This window comes from Micrasema longulum, unplaced genomic scaffold, assembly GCF_059751315.1.
Source record: "Micrasema longulum isolate JH-2025_06_02 unplaced genomic scaffold, ASM5975131v1 h1tg000044l, whole genome shotgun sequence".
Taxonomy (NCBI): Eukaryota; Metazoa; Arthropoda; class Insecta; order Trichoptera; family Brachycentridae; genus Micrasema; species Micrasema longulum.
In genome coordinates this window covers 1,166,240-1,188,878 of record NW_028277251.1, presented here as the reverse complement: position 1 = coordinate 1,188,878, position 22,639 = coordinate 1,166,240, and the positions used below count along the sequence as shown (strand labels likewise).

Genomic DNA, 22,639 nt, shown 5'->3' with positions numbered 1-22,639 from the left:
TGTATTTTGTATATATGATTTATTTATTTATGACAAAATACAAGGTTTATAAACTTTACGTATTACATTGCATATTTTATTTGTACGAAATATTCCCAATCAGCAAAAGTGCTGGTATGAGGGGATATTTTATTTTTATTTTATTTTATTAACATAAACGGCAAATCTGCCTAACCTAAAAATTATACAGCATATTCAGTAGAAAGTTTAAATAATAAAACATTCTACATTAATACAACAAGAAAATCTTATGATTACTTATGATCTTATGAAGTACTTATGTACTGTTTCATACAGCTGGGCAAAGTGAACAAAAAACTGTATATATTATGAAATGCATGAATAAATTAAAATAATTACCATTCACCATCTTTGAAAAAGTTCAAAAGGTTTGTTCTATAGGAACAATACTCTACACTAAACATATCAGATACGTGGGAATAACTATTGCCGAGTTCATGACGTCTATTTAATACGGCATTACAAGTATACACTTTATTATATATTTTATTTTATTTTATTTTATTAGGGAAATCAACAGTTCTACATACATATTTTTAGTAAATAAACAGATATAGTGTATAAGCTCAGAACTAATAACAGATTTCCACATAGTATACAAAGTTAGTAAAGAAAATATATATTACATATCAAATAAATACATACAATTTATACATATAAAAATGTTATTTTCATGTACCTACTCAATAATCAAAGATTTTTAAAATATTAATTTTAAGAACATTAAGTTACTGTAAATTGGGCGGGATAAGGACAAAAATGCTTGAAGAGAGGATAAGGAGGGGGGGGGAGATGTACATAATTATTATTATAATGTCTACTAAGTTACATAATACATTTTTAGTGTAAATTTTAAATCTGACAGAGTGATGTTTGTATAATCTATATTTTTAAATTTTGTATTGTACATTGAAAAAGTCCTACGAAAAAAAGCATTTTTAACATACGATTTTTTACTTATTGGTACATGAAACAGGTGGTACCGTCTACAAATCCTGGCTGGCACATGTATTGTTATTAAACCAAGCAGCTCTGTACAGTCAACCATTCCTGTCACAATTTTGTAAAGCAGTAGTTGGTCCGCACACACTCTGCGGTATTGTAGAGAAATAATTCCATGGAAGGTGGAGGCAGTGAGAGTAGATACATAAGAAATACCGGTTTTGTATTTAAGGTACTTTATAAATTTGTTTTGAATATTTATATAATAACACAATAGTTTAAATAAAAAGTCGATGAAATAACATCACATATCAGTCGTCACACGGGCTGTTAAAACTGTTTTCTTTAGGTATTTTTTAAGTACGTGTATGTTTTGTATATTTTTTAGGTTATTAGAAAGTGAATTGTAAAAATTTATTGCTTTATACAAAAAACTATATCTTTTTCTGTTGGTCCTAGGTTGTTCGCAAGTTAAATTATTTGATGCTCTTGTATTTATTTTATGTATGTTGTAGTTAAAATTAAATTTAATATTTGTCTTTATTTTATTCTTTTTCATCTTAAATATCATTTTTATTTTTTCTGTGTAGATTAATTCCTCTAGATTGAGCATTTTTGTTATTCTATAAAAATCTCTGGTTCTAGTATATTTATTAAAATTAAATTTCCCATAATTTCCCTATCCGCATCGAGTGATGAATTGGGCACTGCATTGGAACTCCAATTACATGGAAGGTAAGGTGACCGGTCATTAAAATATAACAGTAATATATTACAACAGAGATAAAGAACATTTTAGAGAAGGTAATATAGAAGTCTAGGCATCTACAGGGCTTATGACCTGTCATTAGCTGGTTTAAGTGGCTTTAACTTTACACACGGTGTAACATTCACCATTCTGCCCAAATTTGAACATCTATATTCCTTCAATGCTTTCATCTGTTGATGTTTGTGAAGTTAAAGAGCTAAAACCTTTATTTATGCGGGTGATATTCATCTAATTGAATTATTACACCTACATACTAGGCAACACCTAAAAATTTATTTTTTTCCATTTCTATGCTTCTACATGGACCAGGTGGATTTATCAACAAGGTCATAAGCCTTGTAGGTGCCTAGACTTCTATGTTACCTTCTCTAAAATGTTATTCATCTTTGTTGTTGTTACAAAAATAAATGCCAGCATTTACCTGAATGGCTAGAACGTTCATTGAATGAACGTTTGACGGAAGGGTAGAACGTCTAGCCTCTTTAATAACGTAATAGTTAATCCTTATCTAACTTGAAAAGTAATGTTTTTTTTTTAAATTGTGTTAACCCAACCTTTCCCAACCTAACCCGGTGGCTTTCGGCTCGGCCTTTTCCAAAGGGCTAATTAAACGAACGGCATAGCCATAACTGAATATCGCACGCAACTATACTGGCTCAGTATCAGGCATAGAAGAAACATTTACATTTTATCACTTCTTCACAATATTTTTAATAATCCCACTTCGCCTGTTTATCTGAGAGAGCTCTTCAACTTCTATCACAACACGGACTATCTCTCCCTTCTAGTAACGAGAGAACCCTTTTAATACCCTTTCATCGCTTTCATTTTCTTGCCTCCTCTTTCACAGTAGTAGCCGCTCGATTGTGGAATAATCCACCCACTAATGTTAGAGACGCCCTTTTATTTACATTTAAGTCAAGATTAAAATGTCACTATATAAATATTTAAGTTGTTATTTTATCCTTCTTCTTTCCTTCCCATCCCCTCTCCTCTCTTCATGGTGTTATTTTTTTATATTTTTATTTTCTTTATCTTTGTTTTTAATTTTTGTATAAAATTGTAAGATTCAATATGTCCATGTACTTGTAATTTTCTCAATCTGAACGGTTTGGGTAGGTAGGAAGAAATTGTGTTAAGCCCGCCCTTATATGTATATAAATTGTATTTGTATAAATATAAAGTGTTAAATGAATAAATAAATGCTGGCATTCAATGAACAGCCTTAGCCGCTCTGTTAAGAGGGTGTTTTAACTAAATATTTAGCGGAGACATATCTGTATATTATAATACATATCCGTTGATTTAAACTTCCTCTTCGGGCCCTGTTTTAAATAATACATTAATATTTTTTGGTCTTAAAATGATACTTCATTCTCAGATGCTCATTTTTAGCCTGAGTTATGCATCTAAAAACGTAATTTGTTTTATGAATTTTTGTGTTTTATTTTCCTAATAATGAAGAATTTAAAAATGTCCGTTGTGAAAATGTGGAACAGTGCGTAAACGAATTTTTCCCCGTCTTTTGTTTATACATTTAAGAAAGTGAAATATTTCAGCCCCTTGAATTTTATATACAGGATGGCCGGAGAAGTGACGCTCAAAAGTAAAATGTAGATGCCTCAAATTGAGGGGTATCCAAATCACCCCCATGTTTGTTCTGCGATTTTGCGTAGTTAACGAGTTATGATTTTTAAAATGGGTTTTTGAAAATTTTCGACCGGATCTGTTTTTATTTATTTAAATATATTTATTTATTTATTTTATTTATTTGGATAACCAACAGCTATAATTATCTCACATATATATAACAAAACAAATAAGCCAATTACAGGTTTTCACAAGTAGCATCACAGTAAGTTAAAAAATATTCTCGAACATAAAATGAATAGTTATTAAATGTAAATTTAAAAGAAAAGAAAAAATACTACGAATTATTTCGAAAGCAAACGCCGTACGTCATTAAGATTATTTGCAAATAAATCTATGTTAACTGATTTATTTATTACATCAAAATTATTATAAGTTCGCCATAAATATGAATTTTGCCTTTAATTAGATGAAACAAGAGGTATGTGAAGAAGAGGGTTATTTCTTTAAACTTTGGAAGGAACATTGATAGAAAGTTTGCAAAGTAGTTCAGGACAGTCAATTGAACCATAGGCAATTTTAAGTAAATAAATTATATCCGCTATTTCACGACGTTTTTGCAGAGGCAATAGGTGATGTTTTTTTACATATATGAATATACTGGTCGGATTTAAACTCAAGTTTCAACCGGAAACACATGAACTTAACGATTTTTTAAAAAATATTTTCAATGCGTGAAATCTGCACATTGTACATAGGATTCCATATTTGTGATGCATATTCTAAGTTGCTTCGCACTTATTTACAGTAAAGGATTTTAAGTGTCTTTGCCATAGTGAACGACGTAGAGCTACGCATAACAAACCCAAGCGCACGCGATGACTTTTTTATGATGCTGTCAACATGGGCGTCAAAAAGTAATTTACTATCATGGAAGACACCTAGATCCTTTACACATAATGAGATATATAAAGACTATTGGCTTGATGGATTCTGTCGGTATAGCCTCGATATATTTCAAATATTTTTTAATAAATGTGCAAAATGTTGATTTCAAATTTTATGATATGCCTAGAATAAAGATTATTCTTTTAAACCTTAAAAAAAAAATGTTGTGGGAGAAATAATGCGTTGAAAGTAAATAAACTTAAAATGCGATTATCTTGGAACTTGTTTTGCTTTCTGTCAGTCCTCCATCTATATGTATATTATTTTCATTCTACATTAGGCTTAACTAGCAGTTTACAATGGAGCTTTAGTGCCAACTCTAATGTATGGGAGCGAAGTATGGAATTGGAAAAATGATGATGAAAGTAGGTTAAATGCTGTCGAAATGTGATCCCTCAAGCGAATGTGTGATAGGTGCACAAATGTCGAGATCCGAACTGTGTAAGGCTGAGACATGCGTTATTGACATAATCCAGAAAGGGGTGCTGCGTTGGTTTGGACGTGTAGAGCGAATGGACAGCGAAAGAACGGCTGAAAGGATCTACGATGCAAATGTTGATGGATGCAGAAAACGAGAAGAACCGAAGAAGACATGGTACGATCAAGTCCATCAAATACTTGAAGATGGACATGTCAAAAGTAGAAATAATCGGCGTGCGTGCATGAGAAGATGTATGAATGTAGAGGAAGCAAGGTCTGTATGCAAAAATAGAGTGATATGGCGTTCTATACTCTCTGCTTACCCCTACGGAAAAACGGCGTGATGGTTTGTTTGTTTGTTGTTTGTTATTTTCATTTTAAATATTATTTTTATATTTGTAAATTGTTTATAGCCTCTGTATATGCAAAAGCCTTTTGGTCCTAAGTGAACCGTAAGACCACTGATCTTGCCGTCATCTAATAACAATATTACCTAGATTTGAAATGAGCTGATATTGGTGTACATTTACATTATCCTATGCACCATTAGATGCGGATAAGGGAATTATAATAGTGAATCAGTTTTTTGTTAAATATCAATTATTTTTTTACAGATGCAGCAAAACTCTTTTGCAACTAGAAGTACCAAGAGAGGATAGGCGGCCAGCGCACTGGGGGGTGATATGGCAACTACAAGCAGTAGCACCCTTCCACCCATCCTACTCGAACCTGGTCAGGGGCAGAACCTCAATCATGGAAAATCGATCCACAATAATCACAATAGAAGACCAACCCTTATTATATATCAAAAAGGTGATATTACTTTATTTTCTGGTAAAATTATATTTACACTAGAGATAAATCTTATTTTTTATTCAATTGAAAAGTTCGAAAAGTGTACTGACCTTTTCTATTTATTGGGCATTTACGTTTTTAGTCCGTCACAGGATGGAGATATAGATAATAATATTACCTCTCTTTATTTGTATTATTACAATAAAATTAACCTCTCAATATAAAAAAAATAAGTAGCACATCGATAGGGACGAGGTTTTCAATTTTTTTAATGTTCTAGATTAGCAAAAAATAACTAATCTGCTTTCCTTTCATACTTTTATTTGCTTTTATGTATCTTGATATTTTTACGTTTTTTCATAAAAATATTTATCAAAAACCGTTCGAATAAACGTAAAAAAGATGGTGTAATTTTTCGTTGGTAAATAGGTGCCTAGGTACTCGTTTATGATTGAATTCCAGAGCTTGAAATAAATTATTTTTAAATATTTAATTTACGTAGGTACCCAAGTACATGTTTATGATTGAATTCCAAAACTTTAAGCTATTAATTTTCAAATATAGAATTCTTTTTGCAAATTTCAAGTTCGCTATTCTCATGAACAGGGGTGCACTTTATTCAGGAAAGCGATTTTCAAAAATGTATCGAATGTCAGTTGATATTATTTTAGTATTATCAAAAATCCAATAAAAAATAAATGCGAGAAAATGTAGAAATTAAGGGAATTTAAGGAAATAATCTGATTAAGATATATGAAAAACGAATGTTGTTTGTAAACATTCAAAACCAAACTTTTTTATTCACAAAAAAATAATGTCCAACAATTTTTTTGTATGTGCATTTTCGGCAAATGCAACCCTGGTGATAAATAAAAAAAACATTTACGCTCCTAACTTTTTCGTACTTAATAAATTTAAGATTTTCTTGAGGAGCTATAAACACGCTCATAGCAAAGATGTACATTTCGCTGAAAACCGCACGTAAATTGGTCCAGTAGAAATTCAATCCATAGAGGATTCACATCTGAACATTGCCTTTTATATATTTAGACTGAATTTGTATAATTCATCTTAAAATATTTATATACGATTTTTTTTTGTTGTCTTCTTTGGTATTTTATTATTTACTGGCGGACCCGACAGACGTTGTCCTGCCCGAACTGTTAACCTTGGAAAAATATTTTTCATTGATAATAATAAAATACCTTGGAACTTGTTTATGATTAAATTCCAAAACTTGAAATAATTGATTTTCAAATATATAATTATTTTTGCAAATGTCACACTCACCTTTTCTCACCAACAAGGGTGCACTTTATTCATCAATGTGATTTTCAAAAAGTATTGAATGTCACTTATTACTATTGTAGTTTTACCAAAAATCCAGTAAAACGAAATAAATGGGGAGAAATGATAAGAAATGTAAGGAAATAATCTGATTGGGATCTATAAAAAACGAACGTTGCTTGTAAAAATTAAAAAACAATCTTTTTAAACACAAATAAACCACATCCTTCATTTTTTTTGTTTATGCATTCTCGTCGAATGTAATCCTGGTAGGTCGATGAAAACAAGATTTATGCTCCTAACTATTATTTTACATATTATATTAAAAATTTGAATATCTACGAACACGCACAGCGCAAAGATTTACAGTTCGCAGAAAATCGCACGTAAATCGGTTGAGCCATTTAAAAGGAGTTCAGTGACATCACACGCACAGAGGAATTATATATATAAAGATACTTCGGTTTTCTTAATTGTTATTCTATGGCATAACATGCCATTATAATTTTATTAATTTTACTATTTGTTTTTTATTGTTAATGATTATGGCTTAACATGGACACAGCCTAAAAAGCCTTATTAAATTCGTGAATACGTAAAGGAGTGTGATTTTGAATGAATAACGTATGTATATGTTTACATATATATATATTTAAAATATTCACTTAATTCGTTTTAATTCATTATTACATGTTCGATTACAATTCGTGATTCAAGGAATATTTTTCATTTCACTTAGTTTAAATTTATTTCAGACAGCAAATCGGCACAATCGATCGAATTACTAATAAAAATTATAAATATGTAATTGATCCACACTCATGCGTTATTACAAGTTTCAGAAATAATAGATTATTTCCAACAATCAGCAACGCGCCCCACTAGTTCTGATCAATTCGATCCTCAAACCCCGAAATGTATGTCAAACAATTGGAACGTAAACCCTTTTAGGGAGGAGGGTGAAAATGCAACATCTATCATAAACCTCTCTGTAATTAGTGGGGTTGGATCGAAATGATGAGTTGTGGAAATGGGATATTGAACAATGACTGCACAGTGCACAATCAGCGATATGACTCATGATCCCCTAGGAATTTCAATGTTTTTTTTCAATATTTTTAATTGAAAAAAAATATTTTTTCTTTTATTTACTATACGGCACAAGTGCCTTTTATAATATAAAATATAACAATATAACAATATAATGAGTAAGTTAGATATACAAAAATTTAAAGAGATAAAGAACATTTAAGAAAAGGTAATATAGAAGTCTAGGCATCTACAGGGCTTATGACCTGTCAATGGCTGGTTTAAGTGGCCACTTTACACACTGTGTAACATTCACCATTCTGCCTATATTTGAACATCTATATTCCTTCAATTCTTTCACCTGTTGATATTTGTGAAGTTAAAGAGCTGAAACCTTCATTTATGCGGGTGAGATTCATCTAATTGAATTAATTCACCCACATACTAGGCAACGCCTGAAATGTTATTTTTTCCATTTCTATACTTCTTCATGGACCAGGTAATTTATCAATAATATTTTGATTTGGTCCAAATTTTTGTAGACAAGGACTGGATTCAACTCCCTGGGGAGCCGTTTATATTAACATATTACAACAGAGATGAAGAACATTTAAGAAAAGGTAATATAGAAGTCTAGGCATCTACAGGGCTCATGACCTGTCAATGGCTGGTTTAAGTGGCATATAGATGTTCAAATATAGGCAGAATGGTGAATGTTACACAGTGTGTAAAGTGGCCACTTAAACCAGCCATTGACAGGTCATAAGCCCTGTAGATGCCTAGACTTCTATATTACCTTTGCTTAAATGTTCTTCATCTCTGTTGTAATATGTTAATATAAACAGCTCCCCAGGGAGTTGAATCCAGTCCTTGTCTACAAAAATTTGGACAAACTCAAAATATTAGGATATTAAGTGTATAATAGTGATAAATAATGTTAGAATAAGTATAGATGTAAATATTGTGTTGTAAATATATTTTAGACTATGTTAATCATAGAACTAAATAAAATAAATAATATTAATAAAAAATAATTCGTCAATCGTTACTATAGAACATCGTAAACTATTTAATAACAGATGATTTTAATTCACGGAGACTCGAGTTAAAAATGTCGACAAGTGGGGTACGAGGGGCGTTCAATACACTCTCGGTATGGGTATGAAGGAAAAGACTTAGGTTAATAATTATTTAAACCCTCAAAAAAATATGATCTCGGTTTGCCATCAAAATGCTCGTAGTTCGCTGCTTTTAACGAGTCATCGTCGTCAAATCGTTTCCTTTGAATGTCTTTCTTTAGATTTGGAAACAGAAAAATATCACTCGTTGCCAGGTCTGGACTATACGGTGGGTGATTGATTTCTGCGAAACTACATTCACGAACTGCAGCCCTTGCAACTTGAGCCTTGTGCACCGGTGCATTGTCGTGGAGGAGCAGGACCCCTCTGGCCAATTTCCTCATTGATTGCTTCCCTTGATTCATAAAGAATGCTAGAGTAGTATTTTTCAGTGATATTGATGCCCTTTTTCTTGTAATCTATCAGCTAAATTCCCTGGGAATCCCAGAAAACTGTAGCCATTACCTTCCCTGCGGATTGTGTCACCTTAAACTTCTTTGGATGCTCTATACCTTTTAGGTGCCGCTGCATGAATTTCTGCTTACTCTCAAGATCATAGTGATAAACTCAGGTTTCATTCCCAGTAACAATTTTGTCGATAATTTCTTTAGAATTTTCACCACAGAGCCCTAAAAACCCTTTGCAGTTTTGTACGCGGTGAGAATTTTGGAGTGGCCTTAAAAATCTTGGCACCCATCTTGCACTGACTTTTAACATATGTAGGCGGTCGTGTAAAATATAAAAAATGGTACCAAGGAATAGGCTAGTAATCTCGGCTACCCTTTTCACCTTCATTCTGGCATCCTCCAATATTTAATTTTCTATTTTCTCCACATTTTCTTCATTACTGGCCTCGATTTGCCGACCAGATCGCTCGTCGTCTTCTATGCTCTCTCTGCCTCTCTTAAATTCACTGGATCGCTTTTGAACTGTCGATAATGAAGAAACAGACTTAAAAAAACATATATATATAGAAATACTTTAGTTGAAGCCATTTTTTATAGATTTGTATTCTCTTTTTTGAAAAAAGAAGATAATTCTAATTGTAATATTCAATTTAAAACAATATCTTATTGACTTTTAGACTGACCTTCAGTACAGCCCTAATTGATTTCGAAAAGGCTGGTCTAAAGGTCACGAAAAAGTCAATAAGATATTGTTTTAAATTGAATATTACAATTAGAATTATCTTCTTTTTTCAAAAAAAGAGAATACATTTTTTTTTAAAACGGCTTCAACAAAAGTATTTCAATATATATTTTTTTTAAGGATTACCGAAGGCATAATTTTAAGTATAAATAAAGGAAAATGTCACAAAAATGTATATGATTTAAAATGCTTGTATTTTTTTTCAAAAACAAAAAATTAAAGTTTGGCCCCCGCCACTTTTATGTTAAATGTATTATCTTCAAATTATTTAAACAATTTTTTATTCAATACTTAGTCTTTATTGAGATCCCAGATACCTAAGTTTAGTCTAAATTTGAAATGGCCTAATCTGCCAGTCTAAAAGTAATTATATTTTAGTAACATAAAACATTTAAGCATATTTTTTAACAGAAATACCTTTAAAATATATTGTTTTTATCTAATTTATGTGTTTTTGTTTTTTTATTATTGCCCGATTAAAAAAAAACATCCATTTAAAAATAGCAAAATCGTATGATTTCCTAATTTTGCGTTGGTTTTTTCCCGACAACAGCCTTAATGGGAAAGGTGTACACCAGCAAACCAACGATAATTGTGATCTTTAAGAACATCTGAAAAGAAATTTTCAAAATAATAAACATTAACATACCAATACGTAGAACTATACAAAATGGTCTATATTATTGTCACCCTTCTCAAACTAACTATTTTTGTCACTCACCAATACCTAGGAAACGAATGTACCTCTCATATCGACATTTTTAACTCGAGTTTCTGTGAATTCAAATCATATCTTTATAAATATTTTATTATGTTCTATAGTAACGATTAACTAATTAATTTATTTATTAATTAATCATTTGCAAAAGTTTCTTATGCTAATGATCTGGTGTTTATTCATTTTATATATTTTGTATGCTAACATGCTTACATGTATATGTACATATTTCTTGTTATTTTTCTTTTTCTTTTTATACCCATGTTTTAATATTGTTTTTTAATTTTTGTATATCTAACTTACTCATTATATTGTAAAAGGCACTTGTGCCGAATAATAAAAAAATAACACCAGATGTCTGCAAATATGTTATGAAAAATATGCTTTATAAATAATTATAAATAAATATGCATTTTAGCCACGAAAAGAGGCAGCCATTCAAAGAAATTGTTAAAAACCATTAATTCTATCAATAAAATTAAAATTACATATTTCTCTTTCTGTAAATAGTTATTTAAAAATAACACCAGACTGGAATATAAAACGTACACCCTGTACATATATTGTTTTGAGTACTGCTACTTTTAAATGTATTGTGTCCATACTCAACGCACGGCTTGTTTGCAGTGCCATAGAGTTGAAATACTTGGCTTCATTTAAATACCCTATATGGATGGCGTTATGCCAAAATGTGTCAAGCCGCATAATCTAATAAAATTAGTTATTGTCAGAATCGTGATCCAAAAGTGATATTCTTACTTTCAAAAAAAAGTTTTATGAGTTTAAACTTACAAATTCTCTGTAATGTCTATGTGTTAACCCAGTGGTCGGCAAACTCATTAGTCAAAAGAGCCAAAGATCGGCATTACGGCGATTAAGATTTCTTTTGAGAGCCAAATTTCTTTTCGTTAAACTGTTTCCTCTTCAAAGCCAACGAACCTTTAAATGCAGTGAAGATCTCCGTATTTACTCTTTGTTATTGAGTAAACATTCTTTAAATTAGCGATGTAAAGCAGATTTAACGACAATTGTGTTAACAATTTCGATCACTAAATCCATAACATTTGAAATTTTTCGCCTCTTGATGCAATGGTAAAAAAGCAATTCATGATTAATTTTTGCTTCAAAAATAGAAAAAAAACCGTTCTGACTTCGGTCATAATTTTAGCTCCATATTTTGAAATTGAAATAATTTTATCAAGTTTAATATGACGCTTCTCCATGCATTTGATTACGGTATTTACAATATCCTCAATAATTCAAAAGGCGATAGTCCGAGAAGTTCTTATTTAGAACCTGTAGACTAAATAATTTGAACAAAAAGTGTAACTTGCTCTGAGCCGCACTCGAGTGGCTAAAGAGCCGCGGTTTGCCGACCACTGTGTTAACCAAAAACGATGGATGACTAAAAACAATGTAACACTTCTTTAAGATGCTTAACGTATTGTTGCAAATGAAAGTCAATATGCGGTTAAAATAAATTCAGTTAATTAAATAGTGTTAAATGGTTGTAATGTATAAAAAAGGGTGTTTTTACACTAGAATATTTCATCGTCCCTGGACTGGCACCTGAAGCGTAAGACTGGTCATCTTGCCATCATGTAACAAAAATGATTAAGATACGCTGCGATTGGTTTAACAATGCAGTGCCTCAGCACCATTAGGTGCGGAAAGGGAATGATGATGATAATTTTACGTTTAAATAAAATATAAAAATTACGATTTAGACATACATATATTTTTTTGATTAGTAACATTGGTTAAAATACAGGGTGTTCTTTAAACCCTGACACATTCAAAACCACGATGATCGGTTTTGTGCAAGAAGACATATAAGCATATTTAAAAATATATTTAGAACAAAGAAATATTTTTTCAAATAAAATATTTAAAAAAACAAATGGTTGCTTACTTCTGCAGGGGAGAAGTGGGGGGAGCGCGGCGCAGTATCAGATTCCCCTCTACCCCTCCTCGTTTCTCCTCTTCAGAAGTATGCAACCATTTGCTTTTTTTGATACATATATTTTATTTTATTTGTTCTAAAAAAAAATTTTATTGTGCCAATATGTCTTCTTGCTCATACTGATCATCGTGGTTTCGGATGTGACAGAGTTTAATGAACACCCTGTATATTAGCGTTATCGTTATTACAGTGGTAATAGTTTTTAAGGTGTTCTGTAAAAATATCAAACCTTATTCCACTTTTTATATTTAAAAAAAATAAAATCTAAAAGTTTTATCAGCTTTTTTTATTCCAATAAGTACTTTTTATAGATTACAATTTAAAAATGCTCTTGGTGTTAAACGTCAATTATCTCAGCTTGAGATTGGTGTGGCTTAACACATCTTTGCAAAATACCATACATGTATTTTGAATATGTAAATAAATAAATAAAATAACGTTTTATTTGGCCACAATACAAACATTTACATTTCATTAGTTTACTTGGCTAAAAGTTAAATGGGAAAACCAAAAACATTATATCATTATAAACTAAGTCTAACTAAGGGTTGTTCTGGGCGTCCATTGTTTTATTTAAATAAGAAAAGTAAACATCTTTAATTGATTACTCAAAATATTCAAGATGTGGAAAGGGATGTTTATTTCCTCAAAATTTACGAATCCTTTTAAATCCCCCGTTACCACCCCCTTCCGCGCTAATTGGTGAAAAGGCCACTGCCGTTGGCACACACGAAAATGCTTGCTTATATTTTACTGGGAATTTCAATTCTTCTTTCTTTTTTCTTCTTCAGCCTTATTCTCTCCACTGGTGGATGGCGGCCTCTTCCAAACATCTCCATTCCTTCCTATCACCCGCTTTCATCATCCATGTATTCATCACCGGCAATAGAGGCGATGTCATCCACCCATCTTTTCTGTGGCCTTCCAACACTTCTTTTGTTTGCCCATGGTCTCCACTTTATTATTCTGGGTGTCCACCTGCCATCATTTTTCCTCGCCAAGCGTCCTGCTCACTGCCATTTTAATTTTGCTGCTCGATCCATGATATCCACGACTCTGGTTCGGGGCCTTATTTTTTCATTTCTTATTCTGTCTCTTAGACATACACCGAGCATCTTTCTGTCCATGGATCGTTGCGTGCATTAATTCTGGCTACTTTTTTTGTGTTACAGACATGGTTTCTAGTCCATATGTTATCACCGGCATTATGCACGATTCATATACTTATCTTTTTAAACATATAGGGACTTCCTTATTTTCAAAAATACATTTTAGTTTGCCAAAAGCAGCTCCACTAAGCCCTATTCTTCTTGGTAACTCCGCTGTCCTGGCTATATTTACCAACTTTGACTTGGCGTCCTAGATTCTATATCTAGACATACTTAAAATTAACGTTAGTAATTTCCAAACGTACCTGTCTCTTCGTCAGGACTCTCGCAGTAATGCATTTAATAAAAATATTTTTTTAACAACAGCAAATAAAGTGTTCACAAAAATAATGTTTTGCGTCTAAATTTGTTGCAACTGAGAGGAAAAACATTTGTGAGAAGGGAATATAGAAGTCAAGGTATTTACATCCAGTCTTTTGTCTACGAACATTTGGACAAACTCAAATATTGTAATAAATGATGAGTTTAAATATAAAATGTATTGAAATAACAAAGGCGATTTACATCATAGTAACAAAATCGGGTTGTGGTCCTGTGGCTAGTGTCTCGGACTCAAGGACCAAAAGTCCATGGTTCGAATCCTACTCTACCCCAACTTGATTCCCATTTTCTAATGGTGAGTTATTTACAACTCGTTAAAAATGCCCTTCAAAATTAAACATTTGGGTAAATCATAAGAACACAATATGGATTAAGAATATGGGGACTAAGTTTTAAATCTTATACGGATAGAGTCTTGAACTTACAGGTACAAATTTTAAAAATTATCGTACCTGTAAAAATAAAGAATTAGGCAAAAGACAACAATAAAATATTATTTGATTTTGTTAACGTTTTGCCAATTAACAAACAGTGTCAGCAGGGCTTATGAACTTTCATTGGCTGGTTTAAGTGGCCACTTTACACACTATGTTACAACAATTTTGCCTATTTTTTAACATCTACATTTCCTTAACTTTTCCATCTCCTGAATTTGTGAAGTAAAAGAGCTGAAACCTTTATCATGTGGGTAAGATTCATCCGGCTAACTCGTCAGTACCTAAGTACTAATCTGTAAATTTTAGTTTAATTTATATTTACACCTGATGATGGGTAATTCTAAATACCTGAAACTAATAGTGTTATTATATTAAACTCGTGTGTGATTAAAAATTACAAAGTGTTTTATTTAAAAATAAATTTAAAATGTTTTTCCTCAAAGTCCTGAAACAATTAATATAATTCAAGACTGTTCTAACCACAGTGTGAAGCGAACTAAATTGTCATTTTTAATAATTTCCTGTCATTATAAATGACAAATTCTTTCAACATTTTTGGCACAAAAACTTTAAAAAGTTCAGCTTTATTTTTAGATGTTGAATTTTCCGCTGACTTCATTTTTAATTTTACGCTTTCGTTACCAATATTTTTCGAGTACCCCATCCAAACATCTTTAAAGGGTCCTTGCTTTCCCCCTTTTAAAATTTGATTGATAACAGACAAATTTTAATTAATTATCTTTTTTACAGTATCTCCCGAGAGTGTCGTGGTGCCAATAGTGTCTTCGATCATAGGATTTCCGATTTTAGCACTTCTGGTTATCTGCTGCCTCAGAAAAAGAGCTAAATTAGCAAGGTGAGAAAATATATTACTATTTGTTTTTTTTTTTTTTTTTAATTTATTTATTTAAATGTACAATACAGCACTACTGCCAATTACAACGATAGCAGATTAAATAATAAGAAATCTACATAAAAATGATTAAAAAACCACAATAGATTATTAAGGTCTATGAAAACAATAATAAACAAAGACAATAAGTCACTAAAACACATTTTTTTATTTTTTTTTTATTTTATAAATTTATCGCATAATGTAAGTATATATATTTAATAACAGGGAATCTATATATAACTAGTGATTATAAAATGAAAACGGAGCGTTCTATGTTTAGGATAGTCTCCGTCTAATATGGCTCAGGCCGTTCTAAGATGGAGATTTTTATCTTTTTTAAAAATTATTATTATTTTATTTTTTTACAATATACATAAGACGTAAAACAGAGTATTCAAAAATAAAGGATAGTTACATAGCAATGAAATACATATTAACAGTAAAAAAAGTCAACAAAACAATCCCACAAAGGCATGGCCTGTTCGTGGGTATACAAGAAAATGTTAATTCATTTTTGCTCCTATAATAAATAGACAGTTATAGTATTTATTTTGTAACATAAAGTATTCTGTTAAAGATTACATGGTATATTTTTTTATAGTAATTAAAAGGAAATAAAAAATGGAAAAAAACAAAAAAATATTCCATATTATTAAAAGGCAACAAAATATATCTTAGAAAAAAAAAATTGAACCCAGAATAGTGCGTGTTTTTTAAAAGAAGGAAAATTTTGAAAGTTTGGAATCAATGAAATATTATCAGTAAAAAAATAATTAAAAAAATTTGTGCCTATAAAATATGCATGTCTCTGTGCGAGCCGCGTTTTGCAATGTGGTATTTCTAACACCCAATTCCTCTTTGACTTGATCTATTTGAATTACTTGTAAATACATTTTGGTTCTTAAATATATATTTTAAACATTAAAAACAATATATTTGTCTTTTTTCTAAAAGTTTAGCTTCTTGGAACAATTGGAAAAAGTGCGATTTTTGTAAAGCATTGTTTTTAATATAAATTTTTGAACAGTTTCTAACGGTTTAATATGATTATTGTAAGTTCCCCCCATTCAATTATTCCATAGGAAAGCGATGACTGTACAATTGCATAATATACCATTTCAATAGTATTTAGCTAGGCGTAAATACTTCGCTTGAACACACAGGTTAAATATCTCAGTTTATTTACATTTTTTTCAAGATGATCGGTCTATTTAAGTTGACACAGTCAATGATTACTCCCAGGTATTTTATGCACCTTTCAGACTTCATTTTTAAAGTATAAGTAGTTCTTTACTAATATAACAAAAACAAAAAAAACTTTTTAATTATAAATGCCTAGCTAATCAAATGCAAGAAATTAATAATCGTTATTGTTCAAATATAAAGTATTTATATGTTCCAAGAATACATGTTACTTCAACATAAATAATATAATATTATATGCAACAAAAACAAATATAACGTTATATTATACATAAGAATATAAATAATATGTGTACCAATTATATAAAGTACTACTATTATTAATTTATTATTAATCTACATATATTTTTCAAAAAATCTCTCGCTTCACTATTTATACGTGCAGTTATTTTTATTATTACGATACATAGTTAGAGAGGAAGAGTCTAAAACTGGTAATCCCAGCATGGTAAAAATCCACCTATCTCGGTAGGCTGTATATATAATATATTACAACAGAGATGAAGAACATTTCATAGAAGGGAAAATGAAAGTCTAGCCATACGCAAGACTTATATAACGTGTCATTGGCCTGTTTATGTAGCCACTTTACACGCTGTGTAACATTCACTTCTTTCTTCAATTCTTCAATCTGTTAATGTTTGTAAAGTTAAAGGGCTGAAACCTTTATTGATGCGGGTAAGGTTCATGTGACTGAATTATTTCACCGATACACTGAATGGCAATACCTAAAAATATTGTTTAAAATATATCGAGGTTATACTGACAGAATGCATCAAGTCAACAGTCTTTATACATTTCAAATTTTTTTTGAATATAGGTACAAGATGTTGATTTCAAATTTTATGCTTTGCCTAGAATAAAGATTTTTCTTTCGAAGCTTATCAGCGCTATGATTTTTTAAAGTTTTTTTTTTAATTACTCCGCGTGTGACGTGTCAAATACTTCCGCTTCTTTCTGGTCAGCTCTACCGATTGATCCGTTAACGGTACGTAAACCGGAAATCTTACAGAACTCTCTAATCATCGGTTTATTTATATGAACCAGTGACGTCGTTCAAAGTAGTGCGTTGTAATTAAAATATTTTTAATTATTTTTTTCGTACATTTTTAAGAAACTTTGCCGTACAATTTAATACTCTAATTTTTACCGCGCGCAAGAAATTATTTTTTGTATCAAATTTCCCGTAGGGCTGAAGTTCCTTATTCTTTTTTTGAGTTAGTTTTTTTTAATTAGCTGGTTGATATTGCTTTAAGCAATAATTAACTACAATACAACACCTTAAGTTGACAAATAGGTTTGTTCTATCACTAAAGAAATAACACTCTTAATATCCCATGTATTTAATAATTTACACAAAAACTTTGTTTAACCAACTAAAATAGTGGTTCTCCATAAATAATTTAACTAAATACCGCTATAAATGTTCATGTTTTTCTCTTAACTCATCTTTGATCATAAATAAGCAAATATATCAAATTAGTTGAAAAGTAGTGCTGTGTTTAGGAAAGTTAGACAATTGTCATGCCAAAGTAAATTTCGGGCGATAATTTACTGCTGCTCGGGGCCATTATTTCATTTGATATTAGTTTAATTCGGTCAGATCTAAAAAACTCAAGTCATACATAATAATAATAATATGTAGGCACTTACATTTATTAAAACTCTTTGAAAATATTTTTTTATAATCCATTTATATCTTTATCTTTATATGTGTGATTCTTCTGTACGTGTGATGTCACTGAACTCCTCCTAAACGGCTCAACCGATTTACCTGCGGTTTTCAGCGAAATGTAGATCTTTGCGCTGCACGTGTTCGTAGATTTTAAATTTTCAATAAAATCTGTAAAAAAAGTTAGAAACATAAATCTTTTTTTTATCGACCTACCAGGGTTACATTTGACGAGAATGCATACACAAAAAAATGAAAGGATGTGGTTTTTGTGCATTAAAAAATGTTTACAAACAACATTCGCTTTTTATGGATCCCAATCAGATTATTTCCTTACTTTCATTTTAATTTCTTCCCATTTATTTGTTTTTACTTAATTTTTGGTGGTACTCAAATAATATAAACTGACATTCAATACATTTTTGAAAATCGCATTTATGAATAAAGTCCACCCCTGTTGGTGAGAAAAGCCAAGTTTGACATTTGCAAAAAGAATTCTATATTTAAAAAATAATTATTTTATTGTTTGAAATCCAATATAATCTTCACCAACAAACTACAGAAAGTGGCTTGGTAGGATTTTAGTTTTAGTAAAAATATAACAAGTGATTTTTTTATTTTTTTTAAATTGTAAAAATGTATAATTATACTATTAAAATAAATAAATAAATAACCATAAACAGTACCTAGGTACGTACTTAAATTCAATATTTGAACATTAATAATTTTTAGTTTTGAAATTCAATCATAAACAATCACCTAGGTACCTGCTTATCAATGAGAAGTATTTTTCCAAGGTAATAGCAGGCAAGCCAACGTTCGAGTAGAACAATGTCTGTCGGGTCCGCTAGATGTAGATATATTATTGTTGATGCGAAAATTTATGACTTAAAAAAAAACTTTTTGAAACACATGAAATATATAATTAATTTGTGCTTTCAATATGTTTTCTGTTACTTATCATAAGTGAATTTCGAATTAATCAATTGTATTTATTATTTATTTATTCATGCATTATTAAGTTAGTTTATACCATCTTAAGAACTAATGTAAACTTTTAATTTCATTACAATTTTTTAACAAAACTTCTCAAAAACATATTTTTAAAATTATTTTTAATATTTCGGTTCTTTTGTTTCTTCTGGTAACTCGTTGAACAGCTTTATCATTACCACCGAGTTAAGGGAAGAAAGAGGAATTGTGGATGGGTATTAAGAGAGTGCTTTGAGAATTAGAACGAATAGGTAAATAATGAACTGATAATTTTTCACGAAGGTATATAGGAGCGTTAGGACTATGAAGAACACTGAACAGAAGTTTAATGGAGTGATAGTCTCTCCGTTGTCTAATTTTAAGCCATTTCAGTTGCATACGAAAATCAGAAATAGGGTCATATTTCCCCAGACCAAAAATATGCCGTATGCATACGAAGCGTGCTTCACCCAGCGTGGTTTTTGTTTCAGGGAACGTGCCAGAAGACGAAACTGCGGGGCCATCGGCCTGTCTCTCGTGCAGCTTGGAGGGGGGCGCGGGGGCAGGCCCTCGCTGGGAGCGCGCCTCGGTAGAGAAAGGCCCTCCTTGGACCTGGACACAGTACTAGAGGAGAGGTCTGATGCCGAGCAGACGCAGGTACTACTTTCTCTCACTCAGCCTTCTCTCGAGTCCCGTGTTGAACGGAGGCCTGATGTCTGGACTTTCGCAATTCCTTGTCAGCCGCCACCCTTAGCCACCTTGAACCTGCAACCTTTCTGATTTCGTCGGACCATCTCCCTGCAATTTTGCGTCCTAATCTCGGCCTCTAGTCCAGGTTTTATTTTAATTTCATTTTTTATGGCCATTTACCATTCTTGGTCAAATTAGCCAGAAACATGAAATATTTACAAATGTTAAAAACGAGTAAAACAGTATTACAAAAAACAAGTCAGAAAAATCAGATAAACTTTATACAACTTTGAAATACATATAAAATAATAATATATTTTGAATAATCCCACTTCGCCTGTTTATCTGAGAGAGCTCTTCCAACCTCTATCACAGCATAGGCTAACTCTTCGTTCTAGTAACGAAATAACTTTTTCAATACCCACTCACCGCTCTTAATTTTTTGCCTCATATTTCACAGTAGTAGCTGCTCGATAATGCTGATAATTCTTGCTGAACCCTTGATAGATTGCGCGTACGATTGGTTTTAAAGGTGGTTGGTTCTACACTGCAATGTTTCATTGTTCCTGAACTGGCATCTGAAGCGTAAGACTGATCACCTTACTTTCCATTACCGATGCAGTTCCCTATGCATCACTGGTAAACGACTATTTTGATTAGGATTATTATTAAAATCAAACAAAAATCTTTCAATTTTTTTTAGACGGAGCTAATGACGCCAGATAGAGAAGAACGGATTCTTCCGATCGGACGCTTGCTCAGCCAACCAGCTCGCTACTTCCTGGAGGGCAGCAGATAGCATCAGCCTCGAGTGGTTCTCCTTCAGGATAGAACTACTCCGTGGAGGCCGCTGTCAGATGACCAGACCAGCACGTACCCGTTCACCGACCCTGGTGATAGCTAGTGTAGAGAACATGCATAAACCTTGACCAAGTAATATAAGGAAAATTGTAAATAAGTGACTTTTTATCTAATATTTTAAGTATGTTGAAATTAGTAATGCATTGATCAGCGCTTCTGCCGATATGGTACCGATATTTATAGAAAAGCATCAGAGATATCCATATCAATACCGATATGAAAAATAAATTTATAGATAAGACACTACTGTTTACTGAAAAATACTCTTTCAATTTACTTAAGAGAGAACAGTTATTTGGTATTTTTTGTTCTGTATTTGAGGGTATTAGAAGCAACTTAAAAATCTCCATTGAAGAAGTTACTGAGATATTTAAAAAAAAGATTGAAAAAAAAATTGTGAGATTTCTAATTATGCTTCACCAACTCAATGGAGAATGCTTAGTTTGCGGTGTCAAGTAGTATTATTGAAATCTGTTTTAGCTAGATTTAAAAACGGTTTTGAATTACGCTTTTATTAGGTAGGTAGGTTTATGTGTATAGTTTATTTTGGCATCAATCACTAACTTTCCGTTTTTGGTGGAGATTTCTAAGTTTGCTTATAATCCCCTTTTTTCTCGTTAATAAATAATATTCAATTTTACACTTCCACTTTCCTTCATTTATCCTATACCCCTTTGCTTTGACGATATTTCATACACCAAGAATACTATAATAATTTTGTTTTTTTATATTGTTTAAACCGCCGCTTTTTGATTAAAAAGGAAATGGTCAAAACTCTCATTTTCCCCATATTATTGTACGCCGCAGAATCGCGGACCCTGAGAGAATTGAAACGAAGAAAGATAGACGCTTTTGAAATGTGGTGCTGGCGTAAAATGCTGCGGATACCATGGACGACAGCCCATAGGAATAATGTATCTATAATCCGAGAACCGGGTATTGGACAGCGTCTTTCTTCCACTGTACGAGTCCGTATTCTCAGGTACTTCGGCCGCGTTACGAGACAAAGAGACAATATGGAAAAATTGGTGGTACAAGGACGAGTAGAGAGGGAACTCGATATCGCAGAAGAAGTTCTACCAGATGGACAGACTCAGCGATAGAAGCGACTGGCGTCCCTCTACAGGAAGCCTCCAGAAGCGCTAAAGATAGAAGCGGATGGAGGCGAATTGTAACAACGTGCTTCCCTCGTGCCAACGAGACCACGACTGCTCTGCCAAGAGCAAACGACTAAACAGAAGAAGAACCGTCGCTTTATTTTGTAAAATTTAAGTTAATACATATACATAATTGTATGGCAGGCCCTTCTGTGTATTCTCTTTTTATTTATCTAAATGTTAATCAAAGTTTATGATTTTGGTAGTGTGAGGATTGCAGCTCCTACCTCAGTTGGAGATAGACAGAAGAAACGAGGTTGGCGTTCAATATGTATTTATACGGTTCTTTGTTGAGAAGCACGAGAGTAACGGCGATGAGTTGAACTGACTTCACTCGGACTACATGCTCGGACGATTTGCTGCATGACTGAGTTGAGTTGACTCGGTTAGGCTGACTGACGTTACCACGCCCTGTGGTCTCTTTATAGGCCGCGTTCCTTTGTACTTCATATCTCCATGGCGGAAGTAAAGTTAATGTACTCCAGGACTACCAGAACCTTTGTTGGTTTGAAA

General features: G+C 31.9%; 1 protein-coding gene across 1 annotated transcript; it reads left to right on the top strand.

Annotated features, from left to right (window-relative positions):
- Positions 1-5,312: 5,312 nt before the first annotated feature.
- On the top strand, positions 5,313-21,302 carry LOC148285298 (uncharacterized). The gene is made up of 4 exons (XM_088227441.1): positions 5,313-5,503; positions 15,427-15,532; positions 19,910-20,075; positions 20,812-21,302. The coding sequence occupies exons 1-4, from the start codon at positions 5,374-5,376 to the stop codon at positions 20,905-20,907; spliced, it is 498 nt and encodes a 165-aa protein (XP_088083567.1). The 5' UTR covers positions 5,313-5,373; the 3' UTR covers positions 20,908-21,302.
- Positions 21,303-22,639: the final 1,337 nt, after the last annotated feature.

What these genes read in the sequence shown, in the direction of transcription:
- LOC148285298 (XM_088227441.1), top strand. Translation starts at nt 5,374, where the DNA reads ATGGCAACTACAAGCAGTAGCACCCTTCCACCCATCCTACTCGAACCT. An exon ending in CCTTATTATATATCAAAAAG is followed by an intron (nt 5,504 to 15,426) that starts GTGATATTACTT and finishes TCTTTTTTACAG; the next exon opens with TATCTCCCGAGAGTGTCGTG. An exon ending in CTGATGCCGAGCAGACGCAG is followed by an intron (nt 20,076 to 20,811) that starts GTACTACTTTCT and finishes AATTTTTTTTAG; the next exon opens with ACGGAGCTAATGACGCCAGA.